The following is a 23809-nucleotide window of genomic DNA, read 5'->3' as shown; positions in this document are numbered from 1 at the left end:
CAACTCCACTCCCACACCGGCGACGACCTTCACGGCGGCGTCTCGGAGTTGTTGGCAACGTGTGCTTGTCGATCTTTCAGGTCGACAGCTTGGTCTTCTCTTCGTTCTTCAGATCTGGCGAGATCTGTTTCTCGACGTGTCACTGGCGTTTGTCGTTGTCCACGACGGCGCTGGGGGCCGGGGCGAGGTGGTTCTTCTGGAGGTGGTGGATATGCCATTCTTCTCCGACTTCGTCGATGGGAGGCGGCGTATCTTGGTCCAAAACAGCACGAGGACTTCCCCCGGTCGACGTGCCACAACGACATGTGCCTTGCTGCTTGCAACATGCCTGTTCATCGACTCACAAAGCCTCGTTGGCGATGGTGCTTTTTTGGATCTTGCAACGGTGGAGGCTCGGCGTCTCTTCTTGCGTTTGAAGGAGATATGCCCTAGAGGCAATAATAAAGTGGTTATTATTTATATCTTTATGTTTATGATAAATGTTTATATGTCATGCTATAATTGTATTAACCGAAACATTAGTACATGTGTGATATGTAGACAACAAGAAGTCCCTAGTATGCCTCTTAAACTAGCTTGTTGATTAATGGATGATTAGTTTCATAATCATGAACATTGGATGTTATTAATAACAAGGTTATATCATTATATGAATGATGTAATGGACACACCCAATTAAGCGTAGCATAAGATCTCGTCATTAAGTTATTTGCTATAAGCTTTCGATACATAGTTACCTAGTCCTTATGACCATGAGATCATGTAAATCACTTATACCGGAAAGGTACTTTGATTACATCAAACGCCACTGCGTAAATGGGTGGTTATAAAGGTGGGATTAAGTATCCAGAAAGTATGAGTTGAGGCATATGGATCAACAGTGGGATTTGTCCATCCCGATGACGGATAGATATACTCTGGGCCCTCTCGGTGGAATGTCGTCTAATGTTTTGCAAGCATATGAATAAGTTCATAAGAGACCACATACCACAGTACGAGTAAAGAGTACTTATCAGGAGACGAGGTTGAACAAGGTATAGAGTGATACCGATGATCAAACCTCGGACAAGTAAAATATCGCGTGACAAAGGGAATTGGTATCGTATGTGAATGGTTCATTCGATCACTGAAGTCATCGTTGAATATGTGGGAGCCATTATGGATCTCCAGATCCCGCTATTGGTTATTGGTCGGAGTGAGTACTCAACCATGTCCGCATAGTTCACGAACCGTAGGGTGACACACTTAAAGTTGGATGTTGAAATGGTAGAACTTGAATATGGAATGGAGTTCGAATATTTGTTCGGAGTCCCGGATGAGATCCCGGACATCACGAGGAGTTCCGGAATGGTCCGGAGAATAAGATTCATATATAGGAAGTCATATTCCAAGTTTGGAAATGATCCGGTGCATTTATGGCAGGTTCTAGAAGGTTCTAGAAAAGTCCGGAAGAATGGCACTTTGGAAAGTGGAGTCCCGAAGAGACTCCACTTGCATGACCAGCCAACCCTAAAGGGGAGGAGTCCAAGGTGGACTCCCCTAGGGTGGCCGGCCAACCCACCTCAAGGAAAGGTGGGAGTCCCACCTTGGGTAGGACTCCCTCCTTGAGTAGGTTTCCCACATATGGGAGGTTTTAGTGTTGGGGTCTTATTCGAAGACTTGGACTAGAACTCTTGGGGCTTCCACCTATATAATGAGGAGGAGAGGGAGGGGGCAGCCACTCTTTGGCTCAGCCTTGGCCGCACCCCTTAGAGGGCCAGCGCCCAACCCCCCTCTCTCCCCAAACCCTAGCTTCTTCTCCTCCTCCACTTCTCCCGCATATGCTTAGCGAAGCTCCGCCGGAGATCTCCATCGCCACCGCCACCACGCCGTCGTGCTGCCGGATTCAAGGAGGAGCTACTACTTCCGCTGCCCGCTGGAACGGGGAGGTGGACGTCGTCTTCATCAACAACCGAACGTGTGACCGAATACAGAGGTGCTGCCCGTTCGTGGCGCCGGAAGCGATCGTGATCAAGATCTTCTACGCGCTTTTGCAAGCGGCAAGTGATCGTCTACCGCAGCAATAAGAGCCTACTCTTATAGGCTTTGGAATCTCTTCAAGGGTTAGTCTTGATCATCCCCTCGTTGCTACCGTCTTCTAGATTGCATCTTGGCTTGGATTGCGTGTTCGCGGTAGGAAATTTTTTGTTTTCTATGCAACGTTTCCCTACAGTGGTATCAGAGCCGTGTCTATGCATAGATGGTTGCACGAGTAGAACACAATGGTTTGTGGGCGTTGATGCTCTTGTTATCTTTAGTTTGAGTACTTTGCATCTTTGTGGCATAGTGGGATGAAGCGGCTCGGACTAACTTTACATGACCGCGTTCATGAGACTTGTTCCTCGTTCAACATGCAACTTGTATTGCATAAGAGGCTTTGCGGGTGTCTGTCTCTCCTACTATAGTGAAGATTCAATTTACTCTTCTATTGACAACACTAGTATCACCGTTGTGGTTCATGTTCGTAGGTAGATTAGATCTCTCTCGAAAACCCTAAACCACGTAAAATATGCAAACCAAATTAGAGACGTCTAACTTGTTTTTGCAGGGTTTGGTGATGTGATATGGCCATAATGTGATGATGAATATGTATGAGATGATCATTATTGTATTGTGGCAACCGGCAGGAGCCTTATGGTTGTCTTTAATTTTCATGTTGAGTAGTATTTCAAAGTAGTTGTAATAGTTGCTACATGAGGTGAACAACCATGAAGACGGCGCCATGGACCTTGACGCTACGCCGACGATGATGGAGATCATGCCCGTTGATGATGGAGATCATGTCCGTGCTTTGGAGATGAAGATCGAAGGCGCAAAGACAAAAGGGCCATATCATATCACATATGAACTGCATGTGATGTTAATCCTTTATGCATCTTATTTTGCTTAGATCGCGACGGTAGCATTATAAGATGATCCCTCACATTAATATCAAGATAATAAAGTGTTCTCCCCTCGTATGCACCGTTGTAACAGTTCGTCGTTTCGAAGCATCTCGTGATGATCGGATGTGATAGACTCAACGTTCACATACAACGGGTGTAAGCCATGTTGCACACGCGGAATACTTGGGTTTGCTTGACGAGCCTAGCATGTACAGACATGGCCTCGGGACAACGGAAACCGAAAGGTTGAACACGAGTCATATGGATGATATGATCAACATGTTGATGTTCACCATTGAAGCTACATCATCTCACGTGATGATCGGTTTTGGTATAGTGGATTTGGATCGTGTACCACTTAACAACTATGAGGGATGTTGTATTAAGTGGGAGTTCATTAGTAATTAGATTAGAACATGAACTAATTATCATAAACATAGTCTGAGTAGTATTTTGAATTAATTTTGTAGTATTGGCATCCGTTTTCTACTATGCGCTAGTCTTGTTATTGAGATAGAAATACTGTTAAAATCTGACAAGAAACTTTACGGATTGGTACCGTATTGTTAAAGAATCAAGAATTGATTAAGTCCTACTGCAAACTATTAGTAAACCTCACATTGTTGATTCAAAGAGCTATGGTTTCAATTAGTAACTAAAGTTATCTTGTCTCCGTAAAACTTGAAGTTCAAATCTGTTTGAAAAGTAAGGAGCTGAAAATTTAGTTTTCAGAAATAATCAAGGTATGAGATATATGTGATATCTAAGACCTTATTGCAAGATGATAGAATATAATTTGGTGAGACTACATAAACTCATAAGTTTTATGGAAATGTATGAAGGTTGAAGACGTCAGGCGTCACAATCCTCCAACTATTGGGGCACTAACGATATTCGCATATCCATGAAGTTATCATCCTTAGTATGCACCGTTGCTAAGACTCGTCGTATCGAAGCATCACGTGATGATCGGGTGTGATAGATTCTACGTGTGCATACAACGGGTGCAAGCCAGATTTGCACATGCGAATACTAAGGTTAAACTTTATGAGCCTAGCATGTACAGACATGGTCTCAGAAAGTTGTCATGAATTGATGGATAAAATTATGAGTGAAATTGTTTATCGTATTACAAAGTTACTAATAGTGAAATCTAGAACACTTGTCATATGATGATCAACTTCAAAATAAGAACCTCAAGGTTATTGGTATTAGACCAACAAACCTAGAAGTTATTGATGTTGAAGTGTTTTTCTGAATAATGAGGAAAACTAAAAGAAAAACTGCAAAAGATATTTTGGCAGAAAGAAAGAAAAGACTAGAAAGTCTAGCTCAGGTGTATATAAATGATATACATGTTATGGTTGTATTCCTAGTTAGGTCACACTATGAAATTCTTGGGTATTAGTACTATATTGGTTGGTATGAAGTGTCATACAAAACAACGCAATACAAGAATACAATGGCCTAAGTGACTGACAAGGAATATGATAGGAATGCACGTCTAGAACAAAATAAAGTGTTATTATGTTCATCGTTGGCATTCTATCTAGCCCTTAGAATTTATAATAAAGAACTTAATAATTGTTATTTTGTTCTGGTCAAATGAAAATAATGAGTTGTTCAAATTATGACATTACTCCATGTATGATAGATAAGTTATTATAAATCTTAATGGTGAAACACACATACATAACACTGACGCTAAAATGCCATAAGGCAAATGATTTGAATTCCACTTATTTGTGGAACCGCCATTTAGGTCATGTTAGAAAGGAACGCATGAAGGAACTCCATGCAAATGGATTTTTGGAGTCATTTGATTTTTGAATCATTTGGCACTTGCAAATCTTTTCTAAAGAGAATGATTAAAATACCGTTCATAGGCCAAGAGTTGAACGGGTAACAAACTTAGTGGAAAAATACATAATGATGTATATGGTTCACTGAGCATAGTTGTGTGCGGGAGATTCTTCTACTTCATGAAAACTTTCAACAATGAATAGAGTATATATATGTGGAAATATTCGATAAGGAAGAAGTTTGAAACATTTGAATGAGTTCAAATAAATTTCAGCATGAAGTGGAAATCATCGTAATAGAAAAGTCAAATATCTATGATTGGATCATGGTGGAAATATTTGAATTACGAGTTTTAGCGAACATCTAAGAGAGTCATGAAATTGTTCTACAACTCACATTTCTTGGAGTATCATAATGATGATATAGTATCCAAGAGATGTATCCAAACCTTGTTGGATCAATGATGAGATAAAATATTAATGCCATTATAATTTTTGTGGATTATGCTTTAGAGACTACCGCTTTTACACTGAATAGAGCATCATCATGATCCGATGAAATGACACCATACAAGTTATGGCATGGGTATAAAACCCTAATAGTCTTTTCTTTAAATTTTGGTCTAAGAGTTTACAACCAAAATCGGATGAATGTCTTTGTTGGTTATCCCAGAGATTTAATTGGGAATTCTTCCCACAAGACAAAGACAAAAGTGTTTGTCAATGTTTCTTATTTCGAGAAATTGTTTCTAGTGAAGTATTTGAGTGGGAGGACAATATAATTTGATAAGGTTTATGAACCTGAGCATAATGATCAGAGTAGCGCAGCATCGGAATTGGTTTCGGAAGCGGCCACAACGATCATGGCTCCCATGACTACAAAGTGTTTTAGCCATGGAGATCGAAGTACATATTGAACCTTGTAGGTATGGTTTACTTTGTGATCAAATAAATGATTTGTGGACAAAGGATTGATTTTGAACAATGATAAACCAACTACAAACAAAGAAGTTATGATGGGCCCTGACTCTGTTAAAATGGCTATATGCCATGAAATCCAAGATAGATAAATACTTTTTGAAAGTAAATGGATCTATAAAATTGATGGACTTGGATGGAATATCCTTGAAGAAGCTCGACTTGTCGAAAAAATTGTTTACGACAAAGTTCAAAGAGTTGACTACGATAAGATTAGATCTTCCGTAACAATGCTTATAGTCTATGTGGATTATTCTAGTAATCACTACATATTTCTTTTATGAGATATGCTAGTAGGATGGCAAAATACATTACTTATCAGAAGTATGTATTAAATGTGTATACTAGATACAACCAAGAGTTTTGCTGATCCATGGAATACTAGATAGGTATACAAACTTCAATTGGATAAAGTGAGTATCGCGGAGTTGGAATCTTCACCAGATGAAATAGTCAAAGTACATAGAATGGATATTGAAATAGTTCAATATAGAAATATTAAGAAGATGTTCTTGTCATGTAAAGTTTTAACAAGACTTGAGTGTATCTGACACTCAAAGAGTAAAAACACATGAGTGATTATAGATCACGAATAATATGTACACAATCAGATATCATGTGCTATAAAGTGTTATGAGCATTTACCAGAATGATTCATATGATGATCATTGGACGACAGTAAGAATATCCTTGAGTACTTTAGAAGAACTAAGGATATATATATATATATATTTGTATGAAGAAATGACAAACAAATCGCTGTAAGGTGTTACACCAATAATGTTTTTGTCACATATAAAATATAATTTCAATCTCAAATTAGACTAAGTGTTGTTTAAAAGGTAGCACAATGAGCTAGAAGTAGTCTATGCTAGATTTAGAAGAGTTCTAAATATTGTGATGGATTCTACAAAAGAAGGCAGAGTATGTCATTGTTTTGACAATGACAAAGGATGTTAAGTCAAGAGGTTCTTTGAGAACTTGGTGTAGTTCCGACAGAGTCAGAACTTTGAAGCTATATTGTGTGTGACAATATTAGTGACATATTTCAGACCGCGGAATTAAGGTTCCACCAGAAGACCAAACATATTTAAATGCCGACTCATTTGGAAATGAGTGATGCGTTGAGATGCAAATGAATTACAAAATACATACGTTTCTGAACGTGTCAGATCCGTTGACTAAAAACCTCTCCCGTGAGCAATACATGATAAAGCACCATAAGGCCAAGGTGTTATATATTTACAAATGTAAACTAGATTATTGACTCTAGTGCAAGTGGGAGACTGAAGGAGATATGCCCTAGAGGCAATAATAAAGTGGTTATTATTTATATCTTTATATTTATGATAAATGTTTATATGTCATGCTATAATTGTATTAACCGAAACATTAGTACATGTGTGATATGTAGACAACAAGAAGTCCCTAGTATGCCTATTAAACTAGCTTGTTGATGAATGGATGATTAGTTTCATAATCATGAACATTGGATGTTATTAATAACAAGGTTATATCATTATATGAATGATGTAATGGACACACCCAATTAAGCGTAGCATAAGATCTCGTCATTAAGTTATTTGCTATAAGCTTTCGATACATAGTTACCTAGTCCTTATGACCATGAGATCATGTAAATCACTTATACCGGAAAGGTACTTTGATTACATCAAACGCCACTGCGTAAATGAGTGGTTATAAAGGTGGGATTAAGTATCCGGAAAGTATGAGTTGAGGCATATGGATCAACAGTGGGATTTGTCCATCCCGATGACGGATAGATATACTCTGGGTCCTCTCGGTGGAATGTCGTCTAATGTCTTGCAAGCATATGAATAAGTTCATAAGAGACCACATACCACGGTACGAGTAAAGAGTACTTGTCAGGAGACGAGGTTGAACAAGGTATAGAGTGATACCGATGATCAAACCTCGGACAAGTAAAATATCGCGTGACAAAGGGAATTGGTATCGTATGTGAATGGTTCATTCGATCACTGAAGTCATCGTTGAATATGTGGGAGCCATTATGGATCTCCAGATCCCGCTATTGGTTATTGGTCGGAGTGAGTACTCAACCATGTCCGCATAGTTCACGAACCGTAGGGTGACACACTTAAAGTTGGATGTTGAAATGGTAGAACTTGAATATGGAATGGAGTTCGAATATTTGTTCGGAGTCCCGGATGAGATCCCGGACATCACGAGGAGTTCCGGAATGGTCCGGAGAATAAGATTCATATATAGGAAGTCATATTCCAAGTTTGGAAATGATCCGGTGCATTTATGGCAGGTTCTAGAAGGTTCTAGAAAAGTCCGGAAGAATGGCACTTTGGAAAGTGGAGTCCCGAAGAGACTCCACTTGCATGACCAGCCAACCCTAAAGGGGAGGAGTCCAAGGTGGACTCCCCTAGGGTGGCCGGCCAACCCACCTCAAGGAAAGGTGGGAGTCCCACCTTGGGTAGGACTCCCTCCTTGAGTAGGTTTCCCACATATGGGAGGTTTTAGTGTTGGGGTCTTATTCGAAGACTTGGACTAGAACTCTTGGGGCTTCCACCTATATAATGAGGAGGAGAGGGAGGGGGGCAGCCACTCTTTGGCTCAGCCTTGGCCGCACCCCTTAGAGGGCCTGCGCCCAACCCCCTCTCTCCCCAAACCCTAGCTTCTTCTCCTCCTCCACTTCTCCCGCATATGCTTAGCGAAGCTCCGCCGGAGATCTCCACCGCCACCGCCACCACGCCGTCGTGCTGCCGGATTCAAGGAGGAGCTACTACTTCCGCTGCCCGCTGGAACGGGGAGGTGGACGTCGTCTTCATCAACAACCGAACGTGTGACCGAGTATGGAGGTGCTGCCCGTTCGTGGCGCCGGAAGCGATCGTGATCAAGATCTTCTACGCGCTTTTGCAAGCGGCAAGTGATCGTCTACCGCAGCAATAAGAGCCTACTCTTATAGGCTTTGGAATCTCTTCAAGGGTTAGTCTTGATCATCCCCTCGTTGCTACCGTCTTCTAGATTGCATCTTGGCTTGGACTGCGTGTTCGCGGTAGGAAATTTTTTGTTTTCTATGCAATGTTTCCCTACAGCGTTCGTCTCGGCGGCGTTGGAATTGGACGGCGGCCGCTGGCTACAGTGGTTGCAGGAAACCCTAGGGATCGTTTTGTATTTCTCGATCTTTTAGGATTTTATCTACAAATTCAGGATAATCATTTTTTCCCGGTTTGCCTTTTAGTTTCCACATGTGTTACTTCATGTAACTTGGTTTTCGATTAATGAAACATGTGGTTGCTCTAAAAAAAACAAAAACCAAACACACCCACAAGTCTAAGAGAGACCCGGACAACATGGTTGGACCCACTCTAGCCAACACAAGAGACCACAAAGCGACATAAACGAACACTCCAAACACGACACTCCAACACCGCACTGAAAAAGTCAGAACATGACATTGCGGGGCACCCATCAATCAACCACGGATCCACGGTAGGCAGCAACTAAGGTGGCGAGAAAAACGCAAGCCTTTGGCGACGACGACACCTTCGAGAACTGTTGCCAATAATCCTGACTTAGTAACCCATCACCAATAGAAACCACATGCCAGCCGGACTCATGCGAGAGAGAGACTGCAACGTCAACAACACAACTCTTTTCAAAGCCAAGTGCCTGACTCAGCGGAGAAGCCATAACGGATATCCCGTGCGAGTCAGACATCACTCCCTCAATGAAAGGAGGCATAACCACACGACCACACAACTCTAGGAGCTCATGCATGATGTGCATGACTGAAGCTGTGGCCTCCGAGAAGGTACTAGCACGAGGAGAGAAACATCCATAAAGGACTGCTCCGCTCGTACCCACTTTGCCAACATCAAGTATAGCGAAAGGATCGACAGACGCCCGTGAGAGCCTACCGAATGCAGCTTCCACCCGCTCCAGAAAGCCCCCAATCGCTAGCAGCCAGCAGTGCAAGGAGTCCATAACCTCATCAAGAGGACGGAAGGCCTCCTGGAATAACTCAGCTTACTTCTCTAAAGCGGATTGTATATATATATCTGTGAGTCCAAAGAGCCAACAAGAGCAGAAACAACTGACGCCCAAGACTGACGGCGAGGCACATTGGACTGGAGCGAGACCTCAACCTGGGTTCAGCGAGGAGCATGCGCTTTGTGGGGCGGCAATGTGACAGGGCCTACTAACAAGCTGAGAGGACGCCTAACATTACGACATTGATGTGCCCGGTGACCGTTCTCAAGGCACCGAGAGCACCTAAAGGATCAATGCAAACAATAACACGATGACCAGGAGCTAGGCACATGCAACATCTTCCCTCGAGCCAAGCAGGGACATGCGGACGAGCGATTGGCAGGATTGGCAGAGCTTGTCGACGCAAGCCACGCCGAGGCATCACCTCCTGCCATCCACCACGCTTGCCTGCACTCCACCTCCTTGCCATCAACCTTGATAGCAGTAACAATGTTGAAGGTCTTGATGGTGACGTTTCTCGGCCTCACTATCGCCAGCAACACACCACGGCGTCCGCATGAGGAGGGGGGGGGGGGAGCTCTTCCTCGTCCTCCTCGATGTTGGTTGCATCTGAAGCCCCGAACCAGGACATGGCGAGGGGTCATAGGGGTAGGTGGCACGGGGAGGGTCACAGGCGCAGTCTCCACAGGCCGTCAACCAACCTGGACATGGCAGACCAACGCTATTGGCGGAGGTGGCAGGAGCTCCAACTAGGAGGGCATGGCGGCGACCACCACACTAGCCGGCTTGACCACGGGGCGCGCGGACAGAGCCATATGCGGCGGCAGCAGCAGGTGCGGGGGCTTGGCGGCGGCGCTCGGACTACTGGGCGGTGGGGTCGGGTGGCTTCCACCGGCTTGGTGGAAGGGGGTCGTGGAGATGGAGCAGGTGGCGGTGACACATGGGCCAGCTCCTCAACGTCCTCCTCGTCATCGCCAACAGCCCAGCAGCAGGGCTCGTGATGGCAGAGTGGGTTGAAGGAGGCGGAGTAACCAGCGCAGTCGCTGGAGCTCATCTCCCAGGCCTATCTGTCATGCGGAGGTGGAGGAGAGAGTTGCAGGGAGTCTAGATCTAGTCACGTCGGGCTTAGGGGTGGCTAGAGTGAAGAGATGCCGCCGACGGCGGCCGCGTGAAGCCATCTTTTCCTATTTTTGCGAACTTATGATTGCAATGTAAGAGGCTTATTAACATTCTTTTTTTTGCACTGGTCGCTTAAAATGCAAGAAATTTTGGCCTTAAATGTTATCATCAGAGTGATGTGAGGATGATGATAATTGAATGTTGACATAAAGTCATGGAGACGTAATTGGGTTTTAAACAAAAATAAGTAAACAAGAAGAAGCGGATTATAGAGAGAAAAGAAGAAACGGATTATAGATGATGCTTCCAAGAACGCGTCGTGAAAAGACGAATCATTTCCTGAAACCCGTCCACAGCCCGTAGGCTTGCATCCACTCTTACATACGCATTCTACATTCCCTCACCCCAAAATTTAAAATAACTACGATCTTTATATAAAAATAGGTGTCTCATTTTTATCTAGATACTAAATACATTTTAGTTAGAAATAAATGAACGCAGATTTCGTGCTCCCGAGCTCCAGTGCTCTTGGTTAGTTCAAACAATTCAAAATCATATACGTGAGTCTTAAAAGAAATTTTAAAAATATTCGGATGTAGTTCATGAATTATCCCACAAACGTGTAAAATATCAATTCCAAATATTTTGTATTTTGAGCTGTAAAAAAATAACAAAAATGTAAATCTTAGAAGTATGTTTTAAATCCTCAAATTTTATCAGATTTGTCATTTTTGTGTAGCCTACAATACAAAGGATTTCAAGTCACGATTTTACATGCTTTTGGAATTCAACACTAACTATGTGCAGAATTATTTTCAATTTTTTTTAAAACTTGTAAAGCATGATTTTAAATTTATTTGAACGTCGAGAACACTTATGCTCAGGAGCAAATGATACTTTCCGGAAATATATTTATATCTCGATAAAGTTGAGATAGCTATATTTAGACTGACCATCTCTTTGCAAAGCTCCTACTAGGGTCAAACGTCGCGTCGGTCTCCTCACAATGAGTTGATATGTCCACCAGTCCGCTAGCTAGTCGCCCAGACCTGACATCCTTTGACGAAGCAGCCACTCCTGTAGCAGGTAATGCCACACCTGACACCTCTCTCTCAGTAGAGTAAATTCAAAAAGCGGGTGTGTAGAGTCGCATAGGGGACGCCGTTGCCGTTGCGTAGCCGTCGCCACAACCAAGCAATGAACTTTTAACTCACCCATAGTGGCGACGCCAATATTTTTTCCCTTCAGTAGTTATGCTTTGCTTTTATGGACTTTTGATAAATTTTATTAGAGCTTTTAAGTGCATTCTTGTTTTCCTTGTTTTATTTGACCTAGTATTACAAATATATAAGATTGTTAGTAACAAATTAGCATTACTAGAAAGTTTTTTTTTTCAGAATGAAACGATACTAATTATCGTAAAATATAATCAAGATTTTGTTGCTTATTTTTTCTGGTTAAAACTCGTCTTAAAATGTGCGTGCGTTTTATTGAACGAAACAAGAGTAGTATGTTATTTTGCAACTTGGATGGGTAGTCATAAGACCACCCAAACCACCCTCTGCCTCTTCTCATCGGTGGTCTAGCCTTCCAAACTTAGTCCACATCGGGTGGACCATCATAACTCAAAAGAAGGCGTGATAAACTAAGGGCATCTCTAGGGCCCAACCCAAATGGTTCTAGGTTGTCTGAAACGGTCCACGCGAACAGACATACGACTTGCGCGAGCGACATAAGTGGACCGACTCATCCGCCGCGACCCATCGGTGTCCCAAATTTGGAAAACCGACGCATCAACGCGGATGCTGCGCGGATAGCGCGTGTGTCCGGCCGCGCGTGCCGCAAGCCCACTTGGAAGCGACCCAATGATAGAAGGCTGACCGACAGTAGCGTTTGCCATCAAGACCGTTGCTAACCACTACGCACGCTGCATCAACTACTGCGCCGACAATGAAGCTGATGGCGCTAGAAGCTGCGCGTGCGCGCGTCGGCATTGATGGCCAACGGTACTTAAACCACGACTACGCCCACATCTTCTCCCCCACTCCCACCACCGCCACGATTGCCACTCCCGCATGATCTCGCCCACGATGAAGTTGCCGAGGTGGATGAAGAAAATCACCAACGACCACGAGGCTGGATCCTTGTCAGGCCGCCGGCGGCGCCAGGATTCTCCGCCTCGGCGGAACCCTGCGCTCGCCCGCCTCCTCCCTCTACCCCCCGCAACCACACCTGTTTGTCGGTCCACAGGCGGCGGCGGTACATGCTCCTCCTCCGCACCGACCGGGCCGCAATAGGAGATATGTGCTGGTGTTGTGTTGCTCAACGGCGGTGGGCGCATGGCTGATTTGAATTTTATTCTTTAATAAAAGTATCTAAGCTAGGGAGTATCGTTTTTATGAAAAATCTAATTATTTTGTTTTCATCATGCAAACCTATATGATTTGCATATTGATAACTAAAAATGAAACATATTATTTGCACTTCTTTTGTGGTGTATTTACTTATTATGATAAAGAGTGGGTATAACTTCGAAAGTCACCGAAAAAGATAAGAGATAATAATAGATTAAGATTTTTTGAGTCGATGCACACACCAATGGGTAGTTCATGCGTCGATCCTCGTTTGCATTTAGTATAGGCGACAAAGGAAAACATTGGAACTCTTTTCAGGTCAATCAATACCACATTTTTTACTTTCTTTTGCGTGACTTTACATTCTGGTCGAGGATCTTTTACAAAATGCAGCAACATTGAGTCACTGACACCCCTGCCCCACCTCTCTTACCTCTAAGAAGTTATTAATCCCATTATACTAAATACACACGCAGGCACACGTGGACGGCGTCGCGCGCGCACGATGGCATACGTGCATGCTGGCACGTACACCCTGACACGTCGACGCTCCATCCGTTACAAATAGTGATGGTACAACATGCGAATAAATCAAGACCGTCCGATCAAAACACGAACGGACGCACGCACGTGCCGCGAGGACGCGGGAGTCAGTCAGTGGAGGCACGGCTCGGCGTCGGCCATCTCGACGCCGTTGACGCTGCCGTCGGCGCCTGGGCGGCCGGCCTTGTACTTGTACCACCTTGCTGCGAAGAGGTAGACGATGAGGTTGGCGAGGCACACAGCGGCGAGGAGCCAGTAGAACTTGTAGAGCTCGCCCTTGTTGAGGTCGTCGGCGATCCACGGCCGGCGATCCCCAGTGATCTTGTGCACGACGGTGACCAGCGCTGAGCTGACGAAGAAACCCAGAGAGAGCGTGCTGAGGAAGAGCCCCGTGCTCATCGTCTTCATCCCCTTGGGGCACTCGCGGAGGAAGAAGTCGAGCTGGCCAATGTACGTGAATGCCTCGCCGGATCCGACGAAGAGGAACTGCGGGATGAGCCAGAACACCGTCATGGGCACGGGGGTTCCCTCGGGCACGCCGGAATCCCGTGCCACGCGGAGGCGCTTCACCTCGATCAGCGCTGCAGAGGCCATGGCGAGGATGGAAAGCACGAGGCCGATGCCGATCCGCTGGAGCGGGGTGAGCCCGTGAGGGTTGCCGCTGAGGCGGCGCGCCACTGGGACGATGATGCGGTCGTAGATGGGTACGGTGAGCAGGATGGATCCGACGAAGAAGACGGTGAGTGAGCCGGCCGGGATCTCGAAGGAGGAGCCGATGTGGCGGTCCATGGTGGTGGCCTGCGACACCGAGAAGGTGGTCATCTGCGCGTACACCGTCCAGAACATGATCGTCGTCGCCCAGATCGGAAGCATCCGCGCCACCGTCTTCACCTCCTCCACGTCCGTCAGTGTCGCCAGCTGCCACTTGGTCTGCTCGCCGGACGGGTTCGAGTTGATCGCCGCATGGTCCAAGAAACTGCAAAAAGATTCAGGTGTGTTTGTCTATCAGAACGAGAACTGATTACAGAAATGAAAAAAAATTACATTACAGGGGAAATAAAATCAACTTCAGAAACGATTAAACCATCTATGTTTCTCATTCTTGGTTTCGATTCAGCAGAAGTTAGACGATCAGGCTTGATAATTACAGAACGAGATTGTATTTCAGGCATTTAGTCCCAGACTAACAAAACAGAGAGAAGTTTCAGAAATTGGTTTCATCAGAGTTCATACACATGTTAAACCCACTTAAAGAATTCTTGCTATAACTTTCTTTTCTAATCCTTGTTCTATTTATTTCACAAATCTAAGCAGTTGTTGCAGAAAAACAAGTCTGAACAAACCCATTCTGAAACAGCTTCAGAAAATAAGTGCAGTTTTTATTAGAAAACTGAAGTATCCGGAAATAAAGTATTGCTTCCTGTCATAGGATTTCTTTGATTGACACAGAGAACACCCGAAGTTCTTTCCACTTTCCATAACCAAAAACGTAAAAAGGCTAGTGATGCAACAACTGCTTACGAAAAGCAGTGGTCTCAGGAACAAGATTCTGCACGAGATCGAGACAATCCAATCACAACACTTAAAACAAGCAATCATGTTAGGCAGAGCATCTACAGGTGAAAAGTGACGAAGAAAAACTTAAGTTGAGGACAACCAAGTATTCGGAGTTCATATTTTATTCCAAATTGCGGTGATAAAACAAGTAGTTTAGGTGGTAATATCCTCTCCCACCTGCACATGCTTAACTTGAGTGACAGCCAATTAGGATTCGAGGAACATTAGCTGTTCATGTGATGCAACCGATAATAATGCATGATCTATATATATGCAGCCCCAGGTAGAACCTGAGGGGAAAACGAGTTTCATAATCCCGGTGATCCGCGAATCGTCATGAACTTATCATGTGATCATCCTTGGGAGACACCATCCTACCGATAAAATTATATTCCTTTCAGTGTTAAAACTGACCTGATCACCTAATCATGTGATTATTCAACTAAAGGAACCCCCCCCCCCCCCCCTCCCCCCCTTGCCGTGTGCATCTTACCACCATATAGGGAACTGAAATCGTGGCAGGGAACTTGCCAAGAAAACCATTATCCCTGAGCCGCCCTTCAAATATTATCCCAACAATGTCTGCGCCTTGGCCGACTGCCAGGGGGGGAAATTGAACGAAATCACGTGTTCTCGCCAAACACAACTAGGGTGGTCTACACGTGTGTGAGACACGACACTTGGCTTTTAGAGAAAGTTAGCAGAGACGGGCAGTAACACGCGGATCGTTCGTTCGTTCAAATAGCACAACAGTGCTCTAATATGCGGTAGACCTGGCGACTAACGGCTAACTATGTGGTGGATCTCATTTCACCTCCTCCTCGGCCATCAACCTCACCAAGACACCAACCAGACAATTATTTGTCAAGAGAGGGCAACCACAAGGCGCACATACATCACATGCCTTGAGTTTCCCTCACTGCTTTTAGGGAGGGCCTATCACCTATAGACGATGCAGCATGGTCCATGGGAAGATGAACTCTCTCGAGTGCTTTCCGAGCACGAGTTGGACAGATCGACGTGCCACGGATCCTGGTCTCCCAGTGAGCCGTGCCAAAAGGGAAGGGCAGATGCATGTGAGGAAGAAAGGTCTGCCTAGATCTCCTTGTCGACATCGCCCTCCCTGGCTAAGCTTTTCCTACAGACACATACTACTGCCGCTAGTCAAGTGCTAGCACTCTCAGTTCTCTCTAGTTGTTTCTTTGGCGGGCTTTTTCGTGTTTTCTACTGCCCAATCATGCAGAGCTTTCGGTAAGCACACGTCTCAGTCCTCTGAGAAACAGACACCTAATAATTGAGGGGGATATCCACGGCAGATTTTACTTGCTTCAGTTGTCTAGCTCTCTCAGCTGGCCCACCATGGGAGTATTAGCAATGTCTGTTTGCTTGGTTTGATAGCAACAGAAAATATTTCAAGAGTCGGGTAGGTCACATAGGACAATAGGTGTGGAGCTGAATCGGGCTGGATGCTTGATTCTGAAGTTAAAAAAAGAAGAAGCTGCTGCTGCTAATGACATTCTAGACGAGTTAGAAGTCCCTAGCTATGATATGCAACCTCATTGTGTAATGAAATGTAGTCTAGCCTTGATAAGTCTGAGGCAGCTGCTGCTAATGACATGTAGCACGAGCCTAGCTAACAGTTTGATTAGCTCTACGCTACTAGTGTTGTTGTTTAAACTGTCGGCGGTAGCAAAGTACAGTCGAAACACTCTCCCCGTTTCGAACAGAGGAATTCCACGGCTACTGAGTGCTGACTAGGTTTCGTACGAAGCTACCAGGAAAACTGGTCTCTTCACTCCAGCTCCAAGGATAGGAGGAGGACGACGAGCAGTAGGTAGGAGAAAGCTCCGTCCGTCCCCCTCCGGCAGGAGAATCAGGAATACAGGAGCACCGCACTCCCAAATCGCTAGAGAACAGTTGCTGTTTGGCGTCGTCTACCGACCAGAGTGCAGCGTGCAGAGCCCCCGATCCTCCCCCCGCATGACCATATCTTCGGCCAGCCTATCCCTATCTATCCACGTACATCCATCTCTGAATCCGCAGCAGGTGACACACGCCGTGGACTTGCGCCCTTGTATGTTACTTCAGCCTTGGATGCAGGCGCAGGTGCAGCGGAAGATGCAGGTCGGTTTCAGGGCCGGAGAAGAGCAAGCAGCATGGTCTCGTGACCCCTCGTGCCTTCGCCATTAGAATAGTGGCATTATTGCCTGGTTCCTGCCAAACTTCCCATTTGTCGCGTGCCTCGCTCAGCTATTGCTTATCTTCTTCTCCTCTCTCTCTCCCTCTTCCCTAAACACTGCTGCTACTTGGATAGAGTGGAGTGCCTTAACTTAACCATGCATGCATGCTGGTCGGTTCTGATCGGGCCAGTATGTATGTGCAGCCAAATTATTTCCCCCAATTTCCACAAGAGTTATTGTATTGGCACTCTTCAGTGATGTTTTCATTATGAAATTAAGTTTACAGCCTTCTTTGTATACAATTGTTCATTAATGTAAGATCTTTTAGATATTTCAAAGTAACTAGATATAGACCAAAATAAGTGAAACCACACTCTAAAATGCGATTAGATACATGCATGCATCTACCAAAAAATCTTAGCACGGATGGAGTATGTATAGCACCTACAGTAGCACCTAGGACTAGTACTCCACTTGTACACACCTCTGTCCTTAGAGGTGCTGTCTTAATTCGGCCGTAGGGTTGCCACTCTATGTCGTTTTTGTTCTAGGTTCGTCCCACCAAAGCTGGCTGGTAGGTACTCGTGTTCTTACGAGAACGGGCTCCTGCGTCGCTCTCGATTGGCCCTTGTCATTGGCTACGGCCAAGTTGGGGGAAAATGACGAACAGATTTGGAGGGGACAGGCAAGGCAAAGCCTGAATCCAAACACCAACTTGCATTGGGCTGGACCCTCTCCTACCTCGCACCTTACAATTACTGATTCAATGACAAGCAAGCAATCAATTTTGCCAGCCTTGCTCTTTTTATGAGGCTCATGTCCTCTTGCAGGATCTCCTCTCGCTAAATGTGGGCCCAAGTCAACTCTAGTCAGCAGTACAATATGTGTGGTTTCTATTTCACTGCCCGTGCATGCAGCTTTGACCCATATACCCCCATTGACTATGAGTTCATCACTGCCTAAACCTTGAGGCACTACCTCTAAGAGAGAGGTGATACTAAGTAAGTATACTGTATTTGTAGAATTACTAATAGGTAAAGCACTCAAGCAACAAGCAGGATGATTTGGTAATTAGCCAGCTTACCGGAACTGCTTGGTGTGCGGGATGCGGTCCTTGAGCTTGCTCTTCTTCGTGGAGGCACCCTCGGCGGCGGCCACCTTGGCCACGTCGATGTCGTAGAGCATGGAGGCGTCAGCGGGCAGCTGGAGTTTGCGCTTGCGCCACGCCGCCACCACCACGGCGGCGATCTGGGTCAGCGGGCTGCCCACCAGCTTCTTGAACCGGTACCTGCGGGTGCCGGCCAGGAACACCACCAGCCCGAGGGCGATGGCGGCGGCACAGGCGCCATAGCCATACGGCCGGCCCAGGTTGTCCTGGACGTAGACGAGCACGGTGACAGCCAGGAGCGACCCCAGGCTGATGAAGAAGAAGAACCAGTTGAAGAAGCGCATCATCTGCGACTTCTCCCCGCTGTTCGTCTCGTCGAACTGGTCGGACCCGAAGCCGGACACGCTCGACTTGAGGCCGCCCGTGCCAAGCGCCGTCAGGTACAGTGCCAGGTACAGCACGCCCAGCTGTGCGCCGGACGCGCGGGTGCACGTCGACGACAGCGGGCCGCCCTCCGCCGCGCACGCCGGAGGTCGCAGCCCCGGAGCAGCTGTAGAGATCGTGAGGATCGTCACGCCCTGCACGTAGGTGATTTCAAGAAAAAATCAGTTCTTTGTTGATTCTCAACTTGTGAAACATTAAAAGATACAGAAGTTCAGCTTTAATCTTATGCAAACTAGCATCTCTAGATTTATTAAGAGGGAGAATAGATTCATCCTTGATGATTACTATACTGTGCGACATCGACATATGGCCACGTACGCCATGCGGCGATCTTGGAAGTATTAGGCCCATCATGATGATTAAACAGTGTTATTCGGGCGTCCGTTCTTTTCACAACAGCATCCAGAATTAAGCCGTGTGCTCCACTTGGTAAAACAGAAGATTTAAAAGGACTGTTGATTGGTTATCTCTTTACTTTTGAAGACAAAATAAAAATGACTTTTATCAACAACCTACCACCAAAAAGGGATCTCATGCGAAAAGGGCAAAGCGGTAAAAAACTAAAACTAGCACGGCGGCCGGCGGCACGAACGCCAAAGCAAGCAAAGTCAATAGAAAGGAGTTGTGGGTACTCACGGATGCCTGGATGGCGGTGAAGATGGCGATGGTTAGGTAGCGTCCGAGGAAGGAGTCGGCGACGAAGCCGCCGAGGAGGCAGAGCATGAAGGACGTGCCCATGAAGTTGGTGACGACGTTGGCCGCCTCGGCGTTGCCGACGTGCATCGTGGCCGTGAGGTAGGTCACCAGGTTGACCGCGATACCCAGGGTGGTGAGCCTCTCGTTGAGCTCCGCCACGAGGATCATGGCGGCGGCGCCCCAGCGGCCGGTGGTGGACCGGGCGGCGGCCCGGCCGCGGTAGTCCCAGGCGTCGCCCAGGACCTCTGCCTGCGCCGCCGCATTGGTCTGGGGGAGTAGGCCCACCATGTTGTCTCTTGCTTCCTTCCCGCCGGTGCCGGGTCGGCGCGTGGCGAGGGAGGAGAGGATCTGTGTGGCGCTACCGTTGGCCGGTGTGCGGATGTGTCTGTGGCGAGTTGGAGATGGCGGGGCTGGAGTATATATACCCGCGGCAGCGGCGGAGGGTATTGTGGGGAGAATCTCCTGCCTCAGCCTTTTGGGGGAGGAAGAAGAAATACTTAAATGACACGGCGGTTAACTCGAGTCTGCAGGGGGGAGAGGGTGATTAACTGATTGTATTATGCAACGAGAGTTCTAATCTTATCATCCACGGTGAGATAAGGGCGGTTGCGGTTCCTCCCGCGCGCGGGATGGATGAGAAGTGGGAAGATAGGGCACCTGGTTTGTTGGGGTTGGGGGCTACGTGGACGGTTGCTATGGCTCCCCAGTGTGCCACGTGCCTATCTCTTGCATTTTTTTGGTTGCACATCTCCCTTTTCAAACCTATTCTGAGTTTTGAAATCTGAAGATGGAAGTCGCTTCAACACTGGTAGAATGCTGAGGTTTTTTTTTGCAAAAAACTAATTGACTAAAAAAGAGGGTCTCGAAGCAAAATTTGCTCCAACAGCTTACCAAAGACCTAGAGCTTTTCTTTAGGTAAGAACCCATATTTTGCTATGAGATTGGAAAATATGACAATCCATTTGTAGGATTTGCGCCATAGGAAGAAATTTCCCTAGCACGTGGTAACAATCCCCGTCGTCCTTCCCGACGCTTCCTTGACCTTTGGTGTGCCACCCTAACGCCGCCCGCCACCCTTCTCCCATGCTACGCGTTGCAGTTCCGGCTGCAATTGACGCCCCAGCCACCACCCAAAAATTTCGCCCACCGAGGCCTCTCCGTCCCTGCCCACGACAAAGCTTGCAGCCTCCAACGCTCTCGGCTACCTCAACATCGGTACAAAGGGATACCACCTCGATTGAACACCTCAACATCTTCCGCTACAAGTCAAGCTTATGTGATGCGACACCGTCAACGACATTCCCGCTACTACTAGCGGAGGGGGGGATGTCAGCTCACTTGCCTACTTCTGTTTCTACTCCAGTTTGATCGTCTGCAATGTTCCTATTGTTCACGACGCTACCATTGCGACTGTAGGGATGTTAGAGTATGGTATATTTGGTTATGGAAATATATAGGATATAGATAGGATTCGTTCCTTGTCTTATACTCCAAGTTATCCTTGTACCTCTATAAATACTCATCTTAGAGGCTTAATAATACATCCAACACATTACGCAACACCTATTTATTCTCGGGATGCCACGATATCCTGCTCATATAATTAAGTAGTATGTTAAAAAATATCAAATCCCAATTTGGTTCAAAAATTGTGGCAAAATGAAATGAAACTAGTCTTGAGTGTCGTGTAGGAAGAGAGAGAAATTATGAAACTAAGTCACTACATAACTTGTACTTCCTTTCTTCCATATAAGTTGTCGCTGGTTCAGATGGAGGGAGGTTCTTTTCTGATCGGCAATAGCAACCACGACGAGCATAAGGGTTGGTTGAGATCGGATCTAGCTAGACTCAGGAAGAGGATGCTCTGATAACCATATTGATGTTTGTGGGAAGCGATGCTCCTATTTGATGTGCTTGGTACGTGTTTATAGGCAATGGAACAGCCTCATCGATGGCAGTTACATGGAGAGGAAACTAAGAGGTGGTGTACTAATGGTTCAGTTCCTAAAAGAAACAAAGGGACATGCATAAAAACTATCTAGATATATTTTATGTATAGATATTTTTAAATCTACGACAATTAATATAGAACATAGGGAGTACTTTTTTTCTCTTGTGGGCATTGTGTAATGGCCAAAAAAATTGTATTACAATTTTAATACAAATCTACCAGAAATTTTCATCTAAAATTCTTATGAATTATTGATGGACACACTATTGGTTGTTAATACGACAACACTTCAACACTCGGTAGCTCGGGAACTTGCGCAATGGAATGTCTAATTCTGGGCCTAAGCTCGTTTATAGCATCTCTACCACTGTTCTAAAATATGGGTGGTGTCCTAAAAACTAACTCTTATACCCGTTGGGGCAAAAAAACAGCCAACTACTTCCCTAATAGTCCAATGTATCCTGAAATTTGTTCACCTACCAAAAGGTGATTACCATGATGGCATATGGTATTCCGTCAGATCTTGTCGATGGTCACTTGGCAATGAGTGAGAGACAGAGCATCAAGTGTGTGAAACACTTTGCATCAGCGGTGGTTGATGTGTTCGAGCCTGAGTTATTGACATCACCAATGCTCAATAAGCGACTCGACTGTTGGAGATGACGCAATACGTGGGTTTCCAGATATGTTTGGTTTACTTGATTGCATGCATGGGAGGTGAAAGAACAGTCCCGTAGCATGGCCTGGACAATTCAGATGACACTAGAAGGATTCCACCATCATTCTTGAGGCCGTGGACTAGGCATGCTTTCTTGGATACCCGGTTCTTACAATAACATCAATGTTCTTCAACGGTCACCTCTCTTTTCCAAGCTAGCCAATGGTGGGTCAACACCGATGGATTTTCAATCCAAGGGCCACACCTACAAATTGGGCTACGACCTTGCGGATGGCAAAACTACATTCATGAAGACGCTTCAATCTTCCCATTGTAAGAAATAACTTCAATTTCATAATGCTAAAACAACGGTTACAAAAGTTGTGCAAAGAGCATTTGGGGTTTTGCAAGCCATATTTCTACTCTGAGAAAATGGCTAGGTTTTGGGCTCAAGGGATCCTTTGGTTCATCATGAATTCTTGCGTGCATACCACGATCTTTGAGAATGAGTGTAGGGTTCCGTAGCAAAACAAAAAAATCGTACCAACGAGAACGATATGCCAAGGTCTATACTATGCACATGTAAGATAACGAAGAAGTTCGGTGGTCATACCCTTGAAGATCGAAAGAGTTACATTCCAAAAGAACGTTGTTGATGTAGTCATACGACGACGGCGACCTCAAGGTCGGGTAGACGTACAAGCGATATAGTGCTACAACCTGAAACACCTCCGCGGTTCTACACGCATCCCCCGGGATCCTGTCCAGCGAAGCAGCGGAAAAAATAAGATCTGGACCGATAATCCAGCAGCACGACTTTGTGTGTATGGTGGAGAGCTCCAACCCTTTATGCACGCTCCAATATTTTTTGGAACCACACGTTAGGGAGGGAGGCAAGATCCAAGGGGATGGAATGAGCTGAGGGGCTGCCTCCTCCTTATATAGGCGTGGGCAAGGAGGTAGCACCTCCACCAGGTGTGCCCCCTCAGGTCGCCGCCCCACCTAGGGGTTGGTGTGGGCGACGCCACATGGGACGCCGGCCCCTTTCCCTTCGGTTTTAGGGCGTCCCTGCCAATTGGTGGCGCATTAGGAATTAACCTATTTTAATTTTAGTATTTACTTCATTCAATTAAATACTAAGATCAATAATTTAAGTCTTTGAACAATTCATTGATTTCTGAACTTTTTTGTTACCTCTCCAACACAATTTTAGAGTTTTCTCTTATTACTCTGATGATCTCGAATCAATCCCTAAGCATCGTATACCCTTAAGCGTGCCATCCTACTATTCGGCGATGCGCAGATATGACCGAGACACATCTCCGATTAATGACCAACATTGGAAACTGGAAACCCATGATGGTCCCTACGCTTTCCACGAATTAACTTTATCGCTTGAACAATTAAACGTATGTCCTAATCCCTTTGTCTTATGATACTTGGTTTGTCTAAGATCTGATCTTCTATACCTAGTTCTATCTTGTTAACGACAAACAAATTTACTCGTTCTT

General features: G+C 45.5%; 1 protein-coding gene across 1 annotated transcript; it reads right to left on the bottom strand.

Annotated features, from left to right (window-relative positions):
• Positions 1 to 13472: 13472 nt before the first annotated feature.
• LOC127314837 (protein NRT1/ PTR FAMILY 6.3) lies at positions 13473 to 20108 on the bottom strand. The gene is made up of 3 exons (XM_051345366.2): positions 19630 to 20108; positions 18526 to 19127; positions 13473 to 14680 (listed from the first exon to the last, which is right to left on the bottom strand). Exons 1-3 carry the CDS (start codon positions 19975 to 19977, stop codon positions 13816 to 13818), a joined length of 1815 nt encoding a protein of 604 aa, XP_051201326.1. The 5' UTR covers positions 19978 to 20108; the 3' UTR covers positions 13473 to 13815.
• Between the last annotated feature and the right edge of the window lie 3701 nt (positions 20109 to 23809).

Source organism: Lolium perenne, chromosome 7, assembly GCF_019359855.2.
Source record: "Lolium perenne isolate Kyuss_39 chromosome 7, Kyuss_2.0, whole genome shotgun sequence".
NCBI classification, from domain to species: Eukaryota; Viridiplantae; Streptophyta; class Magnoliopsida; order Poales; family Poaceae; genus Lolium; species Lolium perenne.
Note: the sequence above shows the minus strand (reverse complement) of the source record. Positions and strands in the feature narration are given on the sequence as shown.